General features: G+C 30.7%; 4 protein-coding genes across 5 annotated transcripts; all 4 read left to right on the forward strand.

The window, feature by feature from the left end:
* Positions 1 to 4,005: 4,005 nt before the first annotated feature.
* On the forward strand, positions 4,006 to 5,063 carry LOC107939750 (abscisic acid receptor PYR1). Its single transcript, XM_016873115.2, has 2 exons — positions 4,006 to 4,660; positions 4,776 to 5,063. The coding sequence occupies exons 1-2, from the start codon at positions 4,052 to 4,054 to the stop codon at positions 4,821 to 4,823; spliced, it is 657 nt and encodes a 218-aa protein (XP_016728604.1). The 5' UTR covers positions 4,006 to 4,051; the 3' UTR covers positions 4,824 to 5,063.
* A 5,927-nt stretch (positions 5,064 to 10,990) lies between these two features.
* Positions 10,991 to 13,224, forward strand: LOC121215436 (TBC1 domain family member 5; the record flags this gene model as incomplete). Its single annotated transcript, XM_041089919.1, has 6 exons — positions 10,991 to 11,199; positions 11,504 to 11,610; positions 12,033 to 12,209; positions 12,456 to 12,743; positions 12,905 to 12,992; positions 13,154 to 13,224. Coding segments are annotated over 4 exons (753 nt in total), but the record flags the coding sequence as incomplete, so codon positions are not given.
* Positions 12,732 to 13,885, forward strand: LOC121203572 (probable protein arginine N-methyltransferase 1). Its single transcript, XM_041089920.1, has 5 exons — positions 12,732 to 12,743; positions 12,905 to 12,992; positions 13,154 to 13,269; positions 13,412 to 13,562; positions 13,680 to 13,885. Exons 1-5 carry the CDS (start codon positions 12,732 to 12,734, stop codon positions 13,883 to 13,885), a joined length of 573 nt encoding a protein of 190 aa, XP_040945854.1.
* A 1,380-nt stretch (positions 13,886 to 15,265) lies between these two features.
* Positions 15,266 to 18,485, forward strand: LOC121215626 (SNF1-related protein kinase regulatory subunit beta-2-like). 2 transcript variants are annotated; one of them, XM_041090632.1, is made up of 2 exons: positions 15,266 to 16,050; positions 17,561 to 18,485. In XM_041090632.1, exons 1-2 carry the CDS (start codon positions 15,899 to 15,901, stop codon positions 18,012 to 18,014), a joined length of 606 nt encoding a protein of 201 aa, XP_040946566.1. In that variant the 5' UTR covers positions 15,266 to 15,898; the 3' UTR covers positions 18,015 to 18,485. The 2 variants fall into 2 exon arrangements, 1 of the variants encoding a protein (XP_040946566.1); XR_005911564.1 differs by lacking the exon at positions 15,266 to 16,050 and adding an exon at positions 17,434 to 17,455 and having other exon boundaries at positions 17,561 to 17,717.
* Positions 18,486 to 20,058: the final 1,573 nt, after the last annotated feature.

The following is a 20,058-nucleotide window of genomic DNA, read 5'->3' on the forward strand; positions in this document are numbered from 1 at the left end:
TTAATAATTATAAATTTCTAATTTGACTTCCTCTAAATATATTCATATTTTTATTTTTATTTTTATTTTTATTTTTAAAAATATAACTATTTTTATTTAATATTCAATACTACTACATAAGACCTTTAAATAATTTAATAAATAAAGACAATAACATTAAAACCCAAATTAAATAAATCAAAAGATAAATAAATTTTAAAAAATAAATAATAACAACATATTTTTTTTAAATATCAAAACTATACCTATTAATAAAAAAAACTGAAAATATAATGTAATAAATATAAATCAGACTAATGCAACATTTTTCTTTAACAAACAATAACAACAATTATAAATATAATCGCAGTAGTAATTACGGTGAATATAATTTCAATAACTATAACTATAATTAACTACTATAATATCGAATAAAATGCATAATCAAATTAATACTTAAATTTAACAAAAATAAATTTATATATAATTTTTGGTTGAACATAAGCTTAGAATATTAAGCGAACATCAGTCTTAATGAAAATTATCAGTTGCTACCAGCAACAGTCTAATATCTTCTTCAAGCCAGCATCTCACATATTGCGAAGGATCGTCCAGGATAACCACATGCTCAATTATGTCTCTATTTGCCTTAGTTATGCAATTAACAACTTTATTGGCATTCCGCTGAATATGTCGAAATTCAACTTCCCAATTTTTGAAACACGAATTTGCCTAACTTCAACAACACTACTTACTGTAGCTAACCCGTTATGAATAGTTTCAATCAACATTGTGTTGTCACTTTTCAACTCAACACACCTGAATCCTCTAGCCCAAGCCAATTTCAGTCCTTCAAGAATCGTTCTGGCTTCAATCTAGAAGATATCATTCATACCTAATACCATCTTGAATCCTACCAACCATCCTCCACTAGGTCCTTTCACTGCCCCTCTTACATATTATTAATTAACAATATTTACCCACCCATTTAATTATTTTAACAATATTATTAATTTAAATTTTAAATATTAAAATACTAAAGAGACAAAACAAAGTAATATTTTAATTGAGAGCATCAATTAGATTATTTTTCAGATATAATTGGAGTGAAATGAGATCATGCCCAAACATTATTAAAGTTAAAATATAATATTAAATTATTTGTGGATGTATACAAACTATGAAGGGAATTGGTTTTCTTAGCTGGATTAGGGTGGAATGATATGTCTGGTGGGAGAATATAAAACCCCTTTTTTAATTTCAATTTTAATCAGTAATTATATTTTTAAAATAATGATTCGAAATTAAGTTAATTTGAGAATAAGTGAATATCCAATTATTGAATTTATATTTAAGTAATTATTCGATTTGATCAAATAAATTTAAGAATTCGAATTCAGATGAATTTGGTAAATGAATAAATTTTAGTTTAATTTAACTTTAGAATATAATATAAACTTTATTTTAAAAATAATTTTTAATTCTTTTATTACTTTTTTGAGAAAGGAACTGCCCCCAGCTAATTGAGATTGTGGTCTAGAAAAAGCAAAAATTGTTCATGTCATTAAAGATGTGACTCTCTTTGATAATGTTGATACGTAGAAGCCAACAAAGAAAAATCAACTAAAGACCATGAAAATATTATATATTTATTTAATTTAAAATAGAAAATTAATAAGAATAAGCCTGGAACTGGAAATTTGGCTTTTTGGCTTTTGATTAAATTAATCAAATATGGAAAGAAATTACAAAGGGTTGATATCTGTCCATGTTGATGTCTCTCTGGCTGTTTGCCTTTCCCATTGTATATCTTTGTAATCTTCTTTTTAGACTCACTCCATTGAGAATTTGAATATGGTCGATTCATAGAGTTTAAATGCATAAGAATTTAAGTTATGAATATGATTTATTTCAGTCTTTGATCATTTGTAAATATCCATAAGGGGTACAGTAAAAAAAATTTAGATGAAACTAAGATATAAATTTATAATAGAATTTCACCGTTATATTAACTAATATATATTTATAATTTTTAAAGGATTAAGTTAAAATATTAAGTTAAAATATTATTATTTGTGGGGTTAAAGTATGCAATTTTCCAGTTGTTGGGAGGGTCATACCCCTACCTACCCCTCCCAACAATTATTATCATTGTTTGTAATTTCTGTCAAAGTTAATCATATATAATATTATATGAGGACAATTTAATCAATATGTCAAGTTGTCAAATTTTAACAGAAAATATAACAATGTTAACGGTTGTGAGAAAAAATAAAAACATGTTTGGTAACACCTTACCGCCTTGTGTATAGCATCGGCAGCCATATTCATTGTTCGTGGTACATGTCGAATCTCCCCTTGCCAATCCCTTGACATCCAGTTATGAACCTCCAATGCTAATCTCGACAATCCCACCACTTCGACTCCAAGTATTAGGTCTATTGTTGTTTTACTATCACTCTCAATTAGTAGCCAACGCAACCCCTTCTTCCAAGCTGTTTCTAGCCCATGATCAACAATTGCTCGAAATTCTACGTCTAGGATCGAGCTAACACCTATGTAGCAGCCATACCATACCCAAATACCTAATCGCCTTGGTGACACTTACTATTCCACCCATCGTCGCACTTGCAGATTGTATGTCAACTCCTCCATCCATATTAAATTTATACCACTCTAAAGAACTTCCTACCGTATAGATGCAATCTACTGCAACTTAAACAACTTAGAGGCGACCCGCATCACTACTTTAGACCAAAACAAACTAGACATGACCACTTCATCTTTACTAAAAATTTGACCTATGAAAATAGCCGGATTCCTTCTTTTCCAAAGTCTCCATAAAGTATTTACAAACACTATTTCCATATACTAAAATAGTGAAAAAGAATAAATTACTATATCTCAATATACTAAAATAGTTAGCTTGGAATTATGATGGGAAATAATTCTTGCGTAAAAAAGTAGTATTATGACATATAAAGTCCATATTCCAAATTTTTTCAAAAACAATGTCCATTTTTCAAAGCCTTCAATCTCACACATTATATTTATATATAATATATATTGAAAATAATCAATCCCAAAAATTTCATAACCCATGCGTAATAAATCATCCATTTCATCTTGATCTATATATATAGGAGAGCCTTTGATTTTTGTTGAATTTCATATTTTAATTAATCTAATCAATTTAGTGGGTTAAATCAAATTGGTTTATACTTGATTTTATTATGAAATTTTTATATATTATATATCATGTATGAATCTTATTAGTTCTACTTTTTTTTAATTTTTATCCGTATCATAAAAAATATATTTATATATTTGTAGTAATGAAGCTTTAAATAAATATATATATGCATTAAAAGTAGGTTAAATCATTTAATTAAATTATAAAAATTTATAATCAATAATCGATATAATAATTTACTTTTAACTTCCAACAAAATTATCTTATGATAATATATGAAAGCAATTCAAGCAAAACTAAATAATTTTATATGATATTTACTTTTACTCGTAATCTATTGAATCCTTAAGTTAGAAGAAAAACACACTCAAATGTGTTAGAATCTAACTCCTTCAAATTAAGGGATAATTGGCCGAAGAATAGGTAAAGTTACCATGTAGGTTTGTAGAGTTGGATTATATTTCTCTCTTTAATTAAAAAAATTAAATTAATTATTATACGTTAAATCAAACATATGAGTAAAAAGATTGAATCAAAATCAATGCAAAAATATTGTTTCGGTCTCATTTGAAAGAAAAGAAAAAATTAAAAATGATTTTTGTTATATAGAAATATATAAAATGGACCGATTAGAAATACGTTGATCTGTCAAGCAACCAACATCAAATACTCTGAGCCCAAACCCACCTGTCCCGTTCACCTGTTGGCCACCTCATTCATTTTTTTCCTTTTTCAAAAATTAAATTAAATTAATAATTTAATTTCAATTTTCCAATTTTACCCTCATCTTTTTTCATAATCCCTTTCCCTTATAAGCCCCCAATAAACCCCCTCTTCTTCCTCTTATCTTCCCTCCTCCTTCCCTTCTGTTTCCCTCCCATGGCTGAACCCGAATCCGAACCCACCACCACCCACCACCTCACAATCCCACCCGGTTTAACCCAAGACGAGTTCCATGAGTTAACCCCGAGTATAACTCAGTACCACACCTACACTTTAGGTCAAGGCAAATGCTCTTCTTTATTAGCTCAACGTATCAACTCACCAAGCGACCTCGTTTGGTCGATCGTCCGCCGTTTCGATAAACCACAAACGTATAAGCACTTCATAAAAAGCTGTGCCGTCAAAGACAATTTCCAAATGGTCGTGGGTTGCACGCGTGACGTCAACGTGATCTCCGGTTTACCGGCAGCCACAAGCACCGAACGTCTCGATATCTTAAACGATAATGAAAAGGTAACCGGGTTTAGCATCATTGGCGGTGAACATAGGTTGACGAATTACCGGTCGGTGACGACTGTACATGGGTTTGAACGTGATGGGAAGATCTGGACTGTTGTTCTGGAATCATATGTGGTTGATGTACCTGAAGGGAATACGGAAGAAGATACACGGTTGTTTGCTGATACGGTTGTGAGACTTAATTTGCAGAAATTGGCTACCGTCGCTGAAGGGTTGGCGCGTGATGGCGATTGTAATAAATCACAGGTGATGTGAAAATAAATTATATATATATGTGGGTAAGAAATAAATATTGTCTCTTTTTCTTCTCTCTCTCTCTTTTTTTTTTTAACTTTGATCTTAATTTGTTTTTGTGAATTAGGGTTTAATTATGCTTCAGTCCCTGTACTTTTCAGACGTTTGGAATTAAGTGCTTCTTCTTTTCTTTTAGTTACAAGAGTTTAATCATTGATGAAGATCCCAACAGGCTTATGTTAAGCCTACGAATCTTACGAATCATATTCAAATTGTATTTTACTTCATTTCATTTACTAAAAATGTAACATTCCAAAAACCGGGTCAGAAGAAAGCCCGGCTTTGAAACCTCTCTCATCTCTCGATTATGAGTTTAGATTTTAGAAATTTTTAACAAATGAATTTATTTGGTTCAGTAGTTAGTTAAGTGTTTTTATTATGTGTGTGAGGTTTTGGGTTCGAATATTATTTCTTGAAATTTTGTTATTTTTTATTAAATCTTTATTTTGGACATGTGAGTTATAAGTTAAATTCAGTCAACTGAGGATAAGAAATCAATTTTAACGTAACTATCCAAATTTGGCTTAAACTTTTAAGCCGGGTTTAGGGTATTAAAAAAATAAATAAATTAATCCTTTTGGCAGGATAAACACAAACTAAAATTTTTAACCATTATTAAAAATTGGGGTGTGACTAACAAAATAATTAAAGAATTAAATTTTAAAAGATTAACGGGGTAGAGATGTGGGGGCAGAATTAGACTGTTATATTTTCTTTTAATTTTTGCTTTACGAAATTACGAGAAAACCCTTATACGAAACTGTGGGTTACTTACTATTCTTATTAAGCTATAAGAATGTTTGAATCAATGAATTTGTACGTAGATGTTTTTCATTAAGACAAAAGGTGTCTTAATGTCATATATGACTCAGCTCCCTCCAATACGATATCGTTTTATCGAATATGTTCCCATTAAAAGGGCTCAAAGAATCTAATTTTGTTGATCATATCTTTCAAAAAAACACTATTGTGTATATATATACACATATGCATGTAACATATTCTATATATGTTCTTAACTATATATGATATGTACAAGTCAATGGTTAGGGATTAAATTTTGATGATATATTTTTTGTTTTTGATTTCGTAAAAATCAGATCACATCGATACATTTTAACAGGGTCTTACTGTCAACTATGAAGTAATACATATCCTTGATATGAGTTGATACAAACATAAACCTATTAATCCAACTGAAATACACAAAATTTATGATCAAAATGGTCGATATCAAGGGCAACAATTGGGAATAAGCAATGATGGGTGAGAGAAAAAAAGGCCCCTAGTCCCTCCAATTCTAAAAACAAAAGGTACAAAAGCAATCTGGTAGTCTAGTTGAACCAAAAGAAATGGCTACAAAGCTGGGGGGTGGAGCTAAAAAGCTAGTGATCGGTTCAATAGTGGTCCCCCGCTCCTATATATATATAGCAAGGAAGAAGAGACCACTAAAACCACCAGTTGGATCAGGTGTGTGGGTCTTCAGTTTTCTGCATCAAGAATCTATATGAGAAAATAAATTAGTACAATGACAGATAGGTTAGGTGAATTATGGTGGAATTTCTTGGGAGACACCCAACAAATATATAAATATAGAAAAAAAAAGGGAGTAGTTTTGGTAAATCCATATAGCCCCCATATTCTATTTTAAGCAATAAATGTTAAAAAAAGTGTGTGCCTTTTTCTAACTCAGTATTTGATTAATTAGTGTTGAATTTAAATTTTAAAGATAATATTATCGAGAAAGATGATTACGAAGCTTGAAATATAGGGCCCCTGAACCTCTCCTATATTTTTGTAAAATTTCAATTCAATCTTTTTGAGTTTTTAAAATTTTTATTGCGAACTTATAATTAATTCTAATAAATAGGATAAATTTGTGTTTTGCCTCCAAAAGTTTTTTTTTTTAATTTGGTTTCTTTTATAGAATTTATAATTTTTTATGATAGATTTATTGACATTTTTAGTTTTATATGATAAATTAATACAAAGTAGTATCTAAATATTAATTTAGTAAAAAAAGTACAATAATTGTAGTGTCTAAGTATAAATTAGCATCTAATATTAATTAGGTAAAAATAAACTTAAATAATTACAATTGGTCGGGGCCTAATCTATTTTATATAAATACCTTGACCCCCTTTATCAACATTTCTGGCTTAACCCCTACTGAAATGGTCAGTCTTCATGGACCATACAACATACATAAAAAAATACATTGATTATACAAAAAAATTTAGTATTCGATCAATTAGTGTTGGGTGTAATGGTAAGATAAATTACACTCTTAGAAAGAAAAATCAAGTTTAAACCTTGAAGATGACATTTTTGGGAGGGACCTCGAAAAATTTAACCTTCATAACTAATAAAATAAAAATACCTTAATCATACAAAAATAAAGCGTGACATTTCAAAACTAGAAAGATTTTCATTAAATTTGAAGCAGAGTAGCGTTAAATTATATCATTTTAAGAGGTAAGCTCTTTCAGTTTACTTTAGTTTCTGTTAAAATTTAAGACCTTACTCATTATTTATTTTATAATTAGAGGAGGATAATGAATCAAACTGTTTGGGATCGAACCAAGCTCTCATGCCTGCAACATAATGCTCTTAATATTGGGTCAAAAAATTATTAACTATTCCTAATATTTTTAATCACTTGATTTAACAGGTGTTGGTGTAAAAGGTTTCTTCTTTATATAGACATTGATCCTACAATATTATTGACAACAAATGATATGGATCGACGGATCACAATCATGCACAGTTTATAATTATTACAACAGCTATTATCACTGCCCCAATTTTTTGATGTCTTATTGGTGGGTTTTTTGATGTCTTATTGGTGGGGTTATCATAGTTTAAATTTTAAGTCGGCTCTTATATTATTGGATTGCAACTCAAAAGATCATACATTTATTATGTTTTACTATTATTATTATTACATGTTGTTGCTCATGATTTAGTATGTGTAATGAAAAAAAAAAGAACATATTAGGTACAATATGGTGGGATTTTCGTCAATAATGTAAATGTTTTAACGATCTACGAGGTTCGGGCAGGTTTGGTTTCTTGATGGAGCTAAGATTTTTGTTTAAAGAATGAAATTTTAGGATGGAAAGGAGAGTCCTAAGTGGTGATTGCCATAAAATCCGAATGATATGAGTTCGATTTTACTCAATTTGATAGGATAAAGTTTCTTTTTTAAATCGAGTTTTGAAATGAGTTTAATTTTTTTCTTAGTTGTATCAGGTTTAATTCTTCAATTAGTTTGATTGGGTCGAAATCGGAATTAGAATTGAGTCTAAGAAAAATATTTCCAATCTAACTCTGAGATAATTGTTATATATAACTTCAATTTAAAATATGATAAAAATTTATATTAATATTTACTTTAGTATAATTATATTTAAAAATTTCTTGTTGTGGCTTATTGATTAAGTATTTTTCTTCTCTAGGAATAGCTTAGATTCGAATTATCATTGTACCAAAAAAGATTATACTTAAAAAATAAATAATAGTATTATTAAAAATTATGACATATTGAGCCGTATGGGCTAATGAGGCGTGGGGATCATATTGGAATTGGGACCCAAAGGAAACTTGGGCATTTATTACTTGGACCGTATTCGCGATTTATTTCCATACCCGAACAAATACAAATTTGGAATGTGTAAATTCTGCACTTGTGGCTTCTATGGGATTTCTTATAATTTGGATATGCTATTTTGGGGTCAATCTATTAGGAATAAGTTTACATAGTTATGGTTCATTTACATTAAATTAACATCTAATTGAATTGAATAAAGAGGCTAGGCCTAACAAATACTAACAGAGGTATACCTCTGATTTTTCCAATCGGAGTTTGGGGTAGATAAATTAATATTTGATTCTGAATTGAGTTGAGATTAGATTATGCTGGGGGAGTACCAAGTCAAGGTCAGGGCTGGTAAAAGAATCGCCTTCCCTGTTGCCATCTCTAATTGTAAGTTTTGGTATAATACTTAAATTTCAATTAAATCTAGAATCGAATAAGATCGTATTTTTAAATGAAATTGTGATTTTGAGAAGAATAAAAAATAAATGTAGTTAATTTTATTTTTCTTCAAAAATACATATGATAATGATATAGAAGGTTTGAAATTTTAAATTAATTTTCAAAATTATATTAATAATAAAAATACAAATTATAAGTAAAAAGAATATCGATATTAGATCCTAATACGTATTTCAAGTTTAACTATGTCATATCTTTCCCAATAGTGGCATCAATAATTCACCTAATATTGTACGAGAACCGACCAATATTATATATAGGCCATATTTTTTTTCCTTATATGTATTATAGTTATTTGTTTAATTTTTTAATACTTAAATCACGACTTATATCTTGACTTGAATGGAACGGTGATTAAAACTCTAGTTAGCCGCTTATTTAACATGGATTCAAACTATATTATCCTATCCCCTACCTCTAATGTTATACGACGACTTATAGGCATGTTATTTTATATATTTAGAAAGTAGTTCTATTTTTATCTCTAAATGGATGATTCTTGAAATTTAAGATTAAATTATTTAGCAAAAAATGTTATGGAATTTTGGGTTTAAATCTCATCATGCGTATATATTTTTTAGGATTTTATATGAAAAATATAAAAATATTCTCAAAATAATATTTATTGATTTGTTAAAATAACAGTCTTTTAGTAATTTAAGAACTGAGTTGGGACTTAATTAAAGAGCGACACAAACCCAATCAAACTCTTTATATAAAGTAAGTATAGATTTATTATGTATATTATTATTTTTATATACTTCCTTTTATATGAGTGTAAGATTATGATTCTTAATCTTTGTTTTTTGACACAATACCTAAAACTATTCATAGCCTCTCCCCAACTCTTAAATAAGAGAATAATACGTTTCAGCGTAGCCGAACCCATGTTCTCTTGCACTGACAATAATATCGATACCAACTGGGCTAAGACTCAATCGGCATGTATATTATTATTTTACAGAGGTTTAATTTAAAGAATATAAAAATATTGATAAATTTAATAATTGAGTCACTTAATTGGTGATATAAAATTTTGTTACGCATTTTATAATAATATAGATGCGTATTCTCAAGGTAGATATGATCTAGATGCAAATTATCTATATCCATATATAGATTTAGGGATATGTTTGTGGCAAAAATAGAGATGGATCAGCGAGTAGTATGGTGCTTAAAAATCTTATCCCCAAACTCCAACATTCTTTAATTAATTGTCAGGTTAGGTATATGCCCTATAAAGTATTCAACTGAAAATAATTATTATATAATTAAAGCTTGCGTTGAATGAAGTTTTTTCTTTGTTTAATGTATTTTATTTTCATTTCTCTGATAAGGTTTAGGGTGGGTTTGGATGGGCGATAGAGTGCGGTGCGGTGCGTTTAGTTTACTTTTTGTCTCATGCTATAGTATCATTACAGTATCTAATCTCACTGCCACCGCTGTTTTTACACTAACCGCAGGTAAACGCACCGCCCATCTAAACTCACCCTTACACTATGTTTGGTTGGGTGTATTGGCTAATCCAATACACCCCTAATCGGTGGCCCCACCCAATCCCCCCTCATCCTATGTTTGGTTCATAGTATTGCCTAATACAGGCCTATTACGTTACGCCTAATCCCCGAAATTCTTTGTTTTGTAATCCCTGCCTCCTCCTCAGATTACATCCGTTTTACATCTCACGCCCTGATTTGCCCTCCCAACTCGAAATCCACCTCCAGCCTCTCCCTCCCAACATCAAACAGCAGCTGCGAGCGAAGTCACCTCCACCCGACTCCACCGTCTCAGGTCTCCGGCCCCATTGTTTCGGTAAGTACTTTTTTACTGTATCTTTCCATCCTCTTGTTCTGGGGTGTTTTTACTGTATTTCCCATTGTGGGTTGTGATGTTCATGGCTGCTTTCTTTGGGTTTTTTGGCTATGCTCTTCAATGGCTTGTTATCAAACAAATCATTTCCCTGCCTTATTTCCTGGTTAGTTCTCCATCTTTATAGACTCTTTCATGGTATTAGTAACTTTGATAGACTTAAATTGCCTGGTTTCTCTTCTTCCTGGGATTTCTAATCTGTTCTATTTTTTTACTGAATTTTGCAGTTTTTTTTCCTTCCATTTTCTTTAAATTATTTATTCTATTTTCAGAATTTGCTGCTTTTGTAAGTTTAATTTTTTTTATCTTCGTTTCCATGGGTAGGTTGGGGGGTTAGTGGAATAATTATATACTGAACCTCAATCCATACAAAATCAAACATTAGAACACAATGTAAAGAGATTGTAAAGGAAGAAGCGCCATCGTCCTCCTCCGGTGTCGTTCCTGCGGAAAGCCGTCCTTTTGGTAGCCTGAGAGGCGTTCAATGGCGTATCAATCTTGGGATTCTACCTCCTTCTTCTTCAATTGATGATCTTCGTAGGGTAACTGCTGATTTTCGCAGAAGGTAACCATTTCATCTTTACCTTTTCCTTTTTTTTTTAAATCCTAAGAAAAATTTAGCATCAGAGTGTGAATTTTTAAATTACAGCTTCTTTTTTTATTGTACAGATTACCTAAACTTGATTTAATTTTTTTTTCTAATTTTATATCCATTTTGTTCATATTTTTATAAAGCATTTCAGCTAATTCTAGCTTAAATTTTATTTAAAATTGATAACTTTGTGTCTCTCTTAGATTGTTTCAAAGAACATTGTTTTCCTTAATTAAATTACAATTTTTTTTTTTGTAAACTAACTTCGTGAATTTAGATATGCTGGTTTGAGAAGGCAACTGTTAGTGGATCCACATGTTCCCAAGGATGGAGCAACCAATTCCCTTGATCTTGTTATGGATAATCCACTTTCACAAAACCCAGGTAATTGTAATGTTTATGCTTTCTTTTTTGCTGTATTGCTTCGATTTTTAGTTCATTATTGATTAAATTAAACAATTTGCATTGTTGATCCATCAGCTTTTGTTTTAACTAGTATTGTTGTTTACTCCTTGTTATGTTATCTTGATTAATGTTGAATTCATATGGACAGTGATTATGGGTCCAATGTCTGTTTCGATTTCATAAAATGGAGAATCTCTTTTCCTGGATTTACACCTTATCATGGTTAGTTGGCTTTTTCGAGCCAGGAATTGTAACTGAACTTTGTCAATGGAAAATTAGATCGCCCTGAATGCTTGGAATATTTCTTCTATGAGCAAATTTACTATGGTTTCGACGTATTTTATGATTTTAGGTGTTTTTTGCTTGATCTATAGTTAAACCATAGTGAATTCTTCATGCAGACAGCACCTGGAGTCAATACTTTCGGAATGCTGAGCTGGAGAAAATGGTTAACCAGGATTTATCACGATTATATCCGGAGCATGAAAGCTACTTCCATACTCCTGGATGCCAGGGTATGTTGAGGCGCATACTATTGCTGTGGTGTCTTCGACACCCGGACTGTGGTTACAGACAAGGTATTTTTCTTAACTATTCTGCATGCATGTGTTATATAATTTCATGCTATCTCGCTGTAGGTTTTGGAAAGCTAAATCAGCAATGCCTTGCAATTCTAAATATTGACTGTGTTTTCACGATTTTGAATCTGAATGCTTTTAGGGTAATTGGAGTTGGTAATTCAAATTTTATTCCATAGTATGGAATGAAAAACTTGAGGCGTCAAGCTGGCACTTTATCTGTTTCCCTTACTTGTTTATTTGTAGGAATGCATGAACTCTTGGCTCCTCTTTTGTATGTTCTTCATGTTGATGTCGAGCGACTGTTGGAAGTGCGGAAGCTATATGAAGACCTCTTCATTGACAAATTCGACGGATTTTCATTTGAAGAAAATGGTGTCGCTTACAATTTTGATTTTAAGAAGTTCGCAGATTCCGTGGAAGATGAGATTGAATCTCAGGGCAATTCAAAGCAAGTTATGAGTCTTTATGAGCTTGATCTGAGTTACAAGCGGTTGTATTGCTAAGTGATGCTTACGGAACATGATGCCTACTGTATGTTTGATGCTCTGATGATTGGGGCACATGGTTCAGATGCTTACGGGCTGGGCCTTTTAAATTTATTTTTACTCTTGCTCATCAAAGCAAAACTTTTGTTGGGTTCTTATAAGCTACATTCTTTACAATCAAAGTTCTTATTCCTTCACCCGTGTCAGGTTGATGATGGAGTTGTGCTACCAGATGAAGCTTCTCTTTACTTGACAGCAATTGAGGATGCCGAGTACAAAGACGACAAGATCGAATGTGAGTATAACAGACTGCTAAATTGATATAAATCTAGGTATTCATGTTCATATGTATTTGTATAACTTTCAACGAGTTTTTCTATTGTGTTTCATTGCAATTCAACTTTTTGTATTCTTATATATACCCCATCTTTTCTACATGGCATCATCTTGCTACAGTTTGGAATAATGTTTATGGCTTTGACATGAGTTGTATAAAAAAGCAAGCTATGATGGAACCTCTTGTTGACACGGTTGACCAGAAACAAATTGTAACAAATTGCCACCTTCTCAAGGTGAGAAAATACACAAGCATATTCCTGTATGTATATATATATCATTGGGTATCTATATATATGAACACTTATTGGAAATTATTTTACAAAATAATGTGTTTGGAGTACAACTGAATTATTTATTTTGGTTTTCTGGTTTCAGACAATGGATATTTCTAAGATGGTTCTTGGGGATGCTTCTTTCACTGCACCTTTCAAGCTTATTGCAGAGCGTGATGATTACATCCATGCTTTCGTTGCATATTTTGATGTTTCGTTTACCAAATGCCACAAATTGATGGGTTTCTCTACAGGTTTGTATCTACATCAAAATTCTCCATCCTTTGTCCTTTCCATTTTATCTACGAATAGAAATCAGCAAGCCAGCCTAGAAGAACTTTGCCTTGGCTAATGGCAAATACAAAATGCAGGACCAAGATCGCGAGCTACCCATTGGAAGCAAACAGTCCTATATCTAGAGGATGTGTTAACCATCTGTGAAGGGGAGACAATAATTGGGAGCATGACTGTTGCACCAAACAAGAAGAATCCCCGAGACGTTGATATAATGGTTAAATATTCATTGAGCGGACGACGTTGTGTGGTTTCGAGAGTTCAATTCTATAAGATGCGCTGATTTTGTTGCAGAGTATTTCATCACCACTACTAGCTGTAGGATACCTTGTTTGCATGTTCCTCAAATGTTTCACCAACATTTTTTTAATTCCTTTTCTACTTTCTTTTTTCTCGAAAGGTTTTCCCTGAGAAAGAAAAACACATAAGATGCATGTACTTCATTAACTCAATCCAACTGTTTTCTTCTCATGTATGCTTCATATTGAGTCTTGTGTTTTGTGCTGATGTGAGGGAGCATATATACAAATGACATTGGATGTATGACATAGGACTAAATAGATTTTGAGCTTTGACAAGCTGCTTATAAGCATTGTTTCTTATAGAAGAAACACATTATTGGAGAAAGCTTTTGAATCTCCCAACTATTGGATTTGGGTTTCTTTTTGACAATTTGTTTATTGTGCTTTTGTTTAGATAATGAGAAAGGAAAGTCAAGAATTATATTTACTCGTTAAGTTAAATGAAGATATTTGTAATTTAAAAAAATAAAAATTCAATATAAATTTAAAATAAGAGTTTAACTAAAAAATAAGAGTTAGTGGCAAAAATTAATAAAATTTAAATTTTAGTGGTAAAATTCAATAACATAAAAATTAAGTTACAAATTTACTCATTTTTTAAAAAAATAACGGCAAATATAAATAAAAATAAAGACAGTGACAAATTTCAATATTTATCTATAGTATGATGATAAATTATATATTTTTATTAACTTATATTTAATAATAATTATGTTAAATTATATTTTATAGTATTATATATTATGATTTTAGAAAATTCATATAAGAATATTTAATATTAAGAATTTTATTAAATCATATATTTTAATTAAAATATATTTAATATTAATTATTTCAAATTATATTTTATAGTATCATATATTATGATTTGAGTAAATTCATATAAGAATATTGATTATTAAGAATTTTATTATAAATTATATATTTTAATTAAAATATATTTAATAATAATTATGTTAAAATATGATTAAATTATTTATTACTGATAATAATAATCTTATTAAAATTTAAATAACAATAACAATAATCATTTACCAAAACAATTTTATGCTAAGGGTATTCTAGTCATTTTAGTTTTTTCCATTATGCTATTACACTTCTATTCCATTCAACCAAACACAAGATTACTATTACGCCTCTATTCCATTACATTCAACCAAACAGTGGATTAGCTATTACAACTCTAATCCAATACACCTCTAATCCCAATACACCTCTAATCCAATACACCTCTAATCCAATACAGCGAACCAAACGCACCCTTACACCATGTTTGGTTGGGTGTATTGGCATAGCCAATACACCCCTAATCGGTGGGTCCCGCTTAATCCCTCCCTAATACTTTGTTTGGTTCAGTGTATTGCTATTACAGGTGTAATACACTACTGATCTAATCCCCAAAATCTACCGTTTTCTAATCCCTTCCTTGAGCTCAGATTAGGTGCTGCTTCAATTTTGGTCCCTGTTTAACCCTCCCGATTCATGCTTCTGTTTTACCCAAAATCCGCATTCTGTTTTCCTTCTACCTTTGGGCGATAGAAATCAGAGACAGAACAGGGTGAAAAAAGGGCTCATGTTATTGCCCTAATCTCAACCCCCGAAAAAACCAAATAAAAAACCAAACCAAAACTGAGAAACAAAAGACTTTGTCAAATGATGACGTGACCATCATCCATTCATCCCCCATTCCAGATCCCCACTACTTCATCACCCCTCCTAACTCATCGCTCAATTTCTTCTTCTTCTTCTTTTCAAATTTTTTACAAAATTCTCCCAATTCTACATCTGGGTTTTTGTTTTTGAAAGATGGGTATGGGTATCTATTATAATGGGGGAATCATGAATCAATTTTGAGATTCCGTGAGTGGTGGGAATTTGGGTTTTTTTTCTCTGCTTAGTTTATATAAATTTTTTTAGAAGTGATAAATTGATCATCAATAAAGAAACAATAATTAATAGTTTAATACTAATAATTAAAAAAATGGGGAATGTGAATGGAAGAGAAGATGGGAATAATAGCCCATCAGGGATTGAAGAAGAAGAAACAAGGGCTAACAGTGCTCTTGAAGCTATGGCGGCACCTATGGGTCACTCACCTCCACACAGTCCCACATCAACACATTCTCCTCTCATGTTTACTCCTCAGGTACTCAATTACTTTTATTTTCTTACATTTTTCTGCTTGGGATTTTGATTTCGTGGAATATGATTTGATTTTCTTGCATGGGAATCTGGTTTCGAACGCATAATATCAAGATAAAAGAATGATTATGAAAGTGAATTTTTAATTAGTAGTTCATTTGTTTATTGGTTCATAGCTACTAGCAAAACTGTTTTTCCCAATTAATGCGAAGTATCTGTAAATTTTCAATAAATATTGTGAGTTTCTATTTAAAACAATGTAAAGAAAAAAGAAAACTTATAAATGGATCAATGTGTTGTAAATTTAGAGGCTTCAAGATTTTCTTGTAAGTAATGAATCAAAGCTCTTACATTGTAGAATGAGTTTGATTTTGATTCATCATTTTCGCTTAAACTTGAGTATTAAACTTAGAGGTTTAAAAATTTTCATGTAAATAATGAATCAAAGCTCTTACATTGTAGAATGAGTTTGATTTTGATTCATCATTTTCGCTTAAACTTGAATATTTAACTTAGAGGTTTCAAGATTTTCATGTAAACAAGGAATCAAAGCTCTTACATTGTAGAATGAGTTTGATTTTGATTCATCATTTTCGCTTAAACTTGAGTATTTAACTTAGAGGTTTCAAGATTTTTATGTAAATAATTAATCAAAGCTCTTACATTGTAGCAGGAGTTTGTTTTTGATCTGTAATTTTCGCATAAACTCGAGTATTTAACTTAGTGGTTGGTGCCTGATTCAATGAAATTAAAGTTCGCACAATTTGCAAAAAATTATAGTTTAGAAACTATTTTGTATATAGAGTTTTCATTTTTAAGAATACATAGTTTAAATCTTGAGTTTTGGCTTTTTATGTTTCTTCAAGATTCAATGAAATTGGAAAGTCACAAATGAAAATTGGAGACTATTATGTATTAGGGATTCAAGCCTAGTTTGTATTTAATTCCTTTGATAAATTCATGTTTTTTTTTTCGTGTTGCAATTTTGGTGGAAAGTCTTAGTGTGATCCCTTTGTTTATTGGTTAGTTATAATGCTTGTTTCATTTAACTTTTGCAAGAATTTATGTGTATACAAAGGGCCTCGGGTAGAGAGGAAACTTATTATGTGGAAATTGTATGGGTTTAATGTAAATGGCCGTAAAATTTGGTCACCTGATCGAGAATGCTACTGTCTATGCTATCTATGGCAGAAAATGGTATTCATTGATGCATGACGTGTTAATTTTCCTGCTATAGCTTTAAAACTTGTGGTGCATTATGGATAAAATTAACCTAATCTATAGGTTGTCTTCAATGCAGCCTTTATGGGCAGTTTAGGCAGTTCTTAATTTTTTTTTTATGTCTTCCATGTCTGTGTTAAATTTAAGCCTAACCCCATACACGTTGCATGGGATAATTGGAAGACAAGGTTCTCGATATAAGAATACTTCCCTATGTTTTTTTTATATCGAAAGAAAAATAGTTAGCTCTTTATGAACTGCGACATTTAACACGTGTTTGCTATCTTAATCAGAATCCCTTTGCAGAGATGTGGAAAAGACTTCACTATTATGAAAGTGTTACCATCAGGTGTTTACCAGTATAGGTTCATTGTCGATGGACAATGGAGGTATGCCCCTGACTTGCCATGGGCTCAAGACGGCACAGGCAATGCTAACAACATTTTGGACTTGCAGGTAAATTTATTGTCTTTATCTTGGTATGGTATTCGTAGTTTTAGGATTTCCAACTATTTGTTTTCATTGAATACGAGAGATTTCGCTAAGGAGCCACCACTCGTCCCTCCTCACGTACAACTTCCACTCCTTAATCTACCTGCATCATATGTTTCATGTATGTTGAGTGCATTCGTTCAGTCCCTATATTGTGAGCCAAAAATTGGAGGTTATGCTATTTCACTGCTGCTGCTGTTGGCGCTGCTAACTATGAATTCTATTTTTATCTTGAAAACAGGTTGTGGTGGTTGATCCAGAGGTGTATACCTATGACGATGAGGTGCTAAAGAAAGCTGAAGCTATGGGCAAGCCAGGTCTTGTGGAGATATATGCCAAAGAAGACAGTTTCATCTTTACAGTTGAATCCACTGGTGCGATCAAAGCTTCTCAGTTGGTTCTTAATGCTATAGAAATCTTGAAACAGAAGCTGGATGCAGTTCGCCTGTCTGAGGATACTGTGGAAGCTGATGATCAGTTTGGTGAACTAGGTGCCCATATGCAAGGAGGATGATCTGCTTGTAATTAAGAACTAGCCATTGACATTTGTAGGTTTCAGAAAAGGCGTGTTTACATCTAACTAACTACCTTTTGTTTAAAACTCTTGAGATATTTTGGGTAGAACAGACTACTTGTTTTCCTCGATGAAAATTGTCAGCTATATGCCATCTGTTTTAAACTTAAAAGCCAGCAAAGCATGGACTGGCAAATCTTACTTGTTTTGAACCGATACAGTTGAAACTAAATTTTACTTAATTTATGTAAATCTTGGCGGTCCAAGAATTCTCTTATCAACTTAAACATGAAACAAGCCAAAATAATACAATGACACGTTTAATAATCGTCTTCCTTGGCACGTATGTTTGGAACTCGGATTGAGTGTTTATGCAGATTATAATTCTCAAGTTATATTTTGATTTTAGTAAATTCATATAAGAACATTTTATTATTAAGAATTTTATGAAATTATATATCATTATTAAATTATATTTAATATTAATTATTTTAAATTGTATAAATTCATATAAGAAAATTTATTATCAAGAATTTTATGAAATTATATATTATTATTAAATTATATGTAATAATAATTATTTTAAATTATACAAATTCATATAAGATAATTTATTAGTTATAATTATTTTAAATTTTATTAAATCATATATTTTAATTAAAATATATTTAATATTAATTATTTCAAATTATCTTTTATAGTATCATATATTATGATTTGAGTAAATTCATATAAGAATATTAATTATTAAGAATTTTATTAAATTATATATTTTAATTATAATATATTTAATAATAATTATGTTAATTTATATTTTATAGTATCATATATTATGATTTGAGTAAATTCATATAAGAATATTGATTATTAAGAATTTTATTAAATTATATATTTTAATTAAAATATATTTAATAATAATTATGTTTAAATATGATTAAATTATTTATTAATAATAATAATAATATTATTAAAATTTAAATAACAATAACAATAATCATTTACCAAAACAAATTTATGCTAAGGGTATTCTAGTCATTTTAGTTTTTTCCATTATGCTATTACACCTCTATTCCATTCAACCAAACACAAGATTACTATTACGCCTCTATTCCATTACATTCAACCAAACAGTGGATTAGCTATTACACCTCTAATCCAATACACCTCTAATCCCAATACACCTCTAATCCAATACACCTCTAATCCAATACAGCGAACCAAACGCACCCTTAGTTTATGGAGGATTATACGAAGGTTTTGGCTAAGGGTCCTTGGGTTGTGTATGGGAAGTATCTCATGATTTAGTTATGGGCACTGTCGTTCTCCACCTCAAAACTTCCTTTGAACGAAGTCGTGGAGTGCAATGTATAAGAATAGCTTACTAAGAGCTATTAGGGAGGTGGGTGATATTGATTATAATAGAGATGATGGAGTTAGGGGGAGAATTGCTAGAATGGGGCTATGACCTCTCATCTCCAAAATTAGAATTGATGATCACTTATAGGGGAGATTTGTTTTCAATGTGGTTGTTATGGACATACGCAAGAAGGTTGTCTAACAGTGGAAACCATGGAAAAATAAAGAGATTTATCTTTGAATGAAGCCCATTTTATTGCTTAGCAATTTATCTTTTCAAAAATATTCGTAGTAAGGGGATTTGCACCAAACACTTGTTGGCTATAATGGTATTATTTCTTAATTTATCTCATATTTTACACAATTTTCCATATCGATTCACGTTATCATTTTTTGTCTTCGAAGTATTATAAATTTAAATAAATTTTG

Source organism: Gossypium hirsutum, chromosome D03 (genome assembly GCF_007990345.1).
Source record: "Gossypium hirsutum isolate 1008001.06 chromosome D03, Gossypium_hirsutum_v2.1, whole genome shotgun sequence".
Lineage (NCBI taxonomy): Eukaryota > Viridiplantae > Streptophyta > Magnoliopsida > Malvales > Malvaceae > Gossypium > Gossypium hirsutum.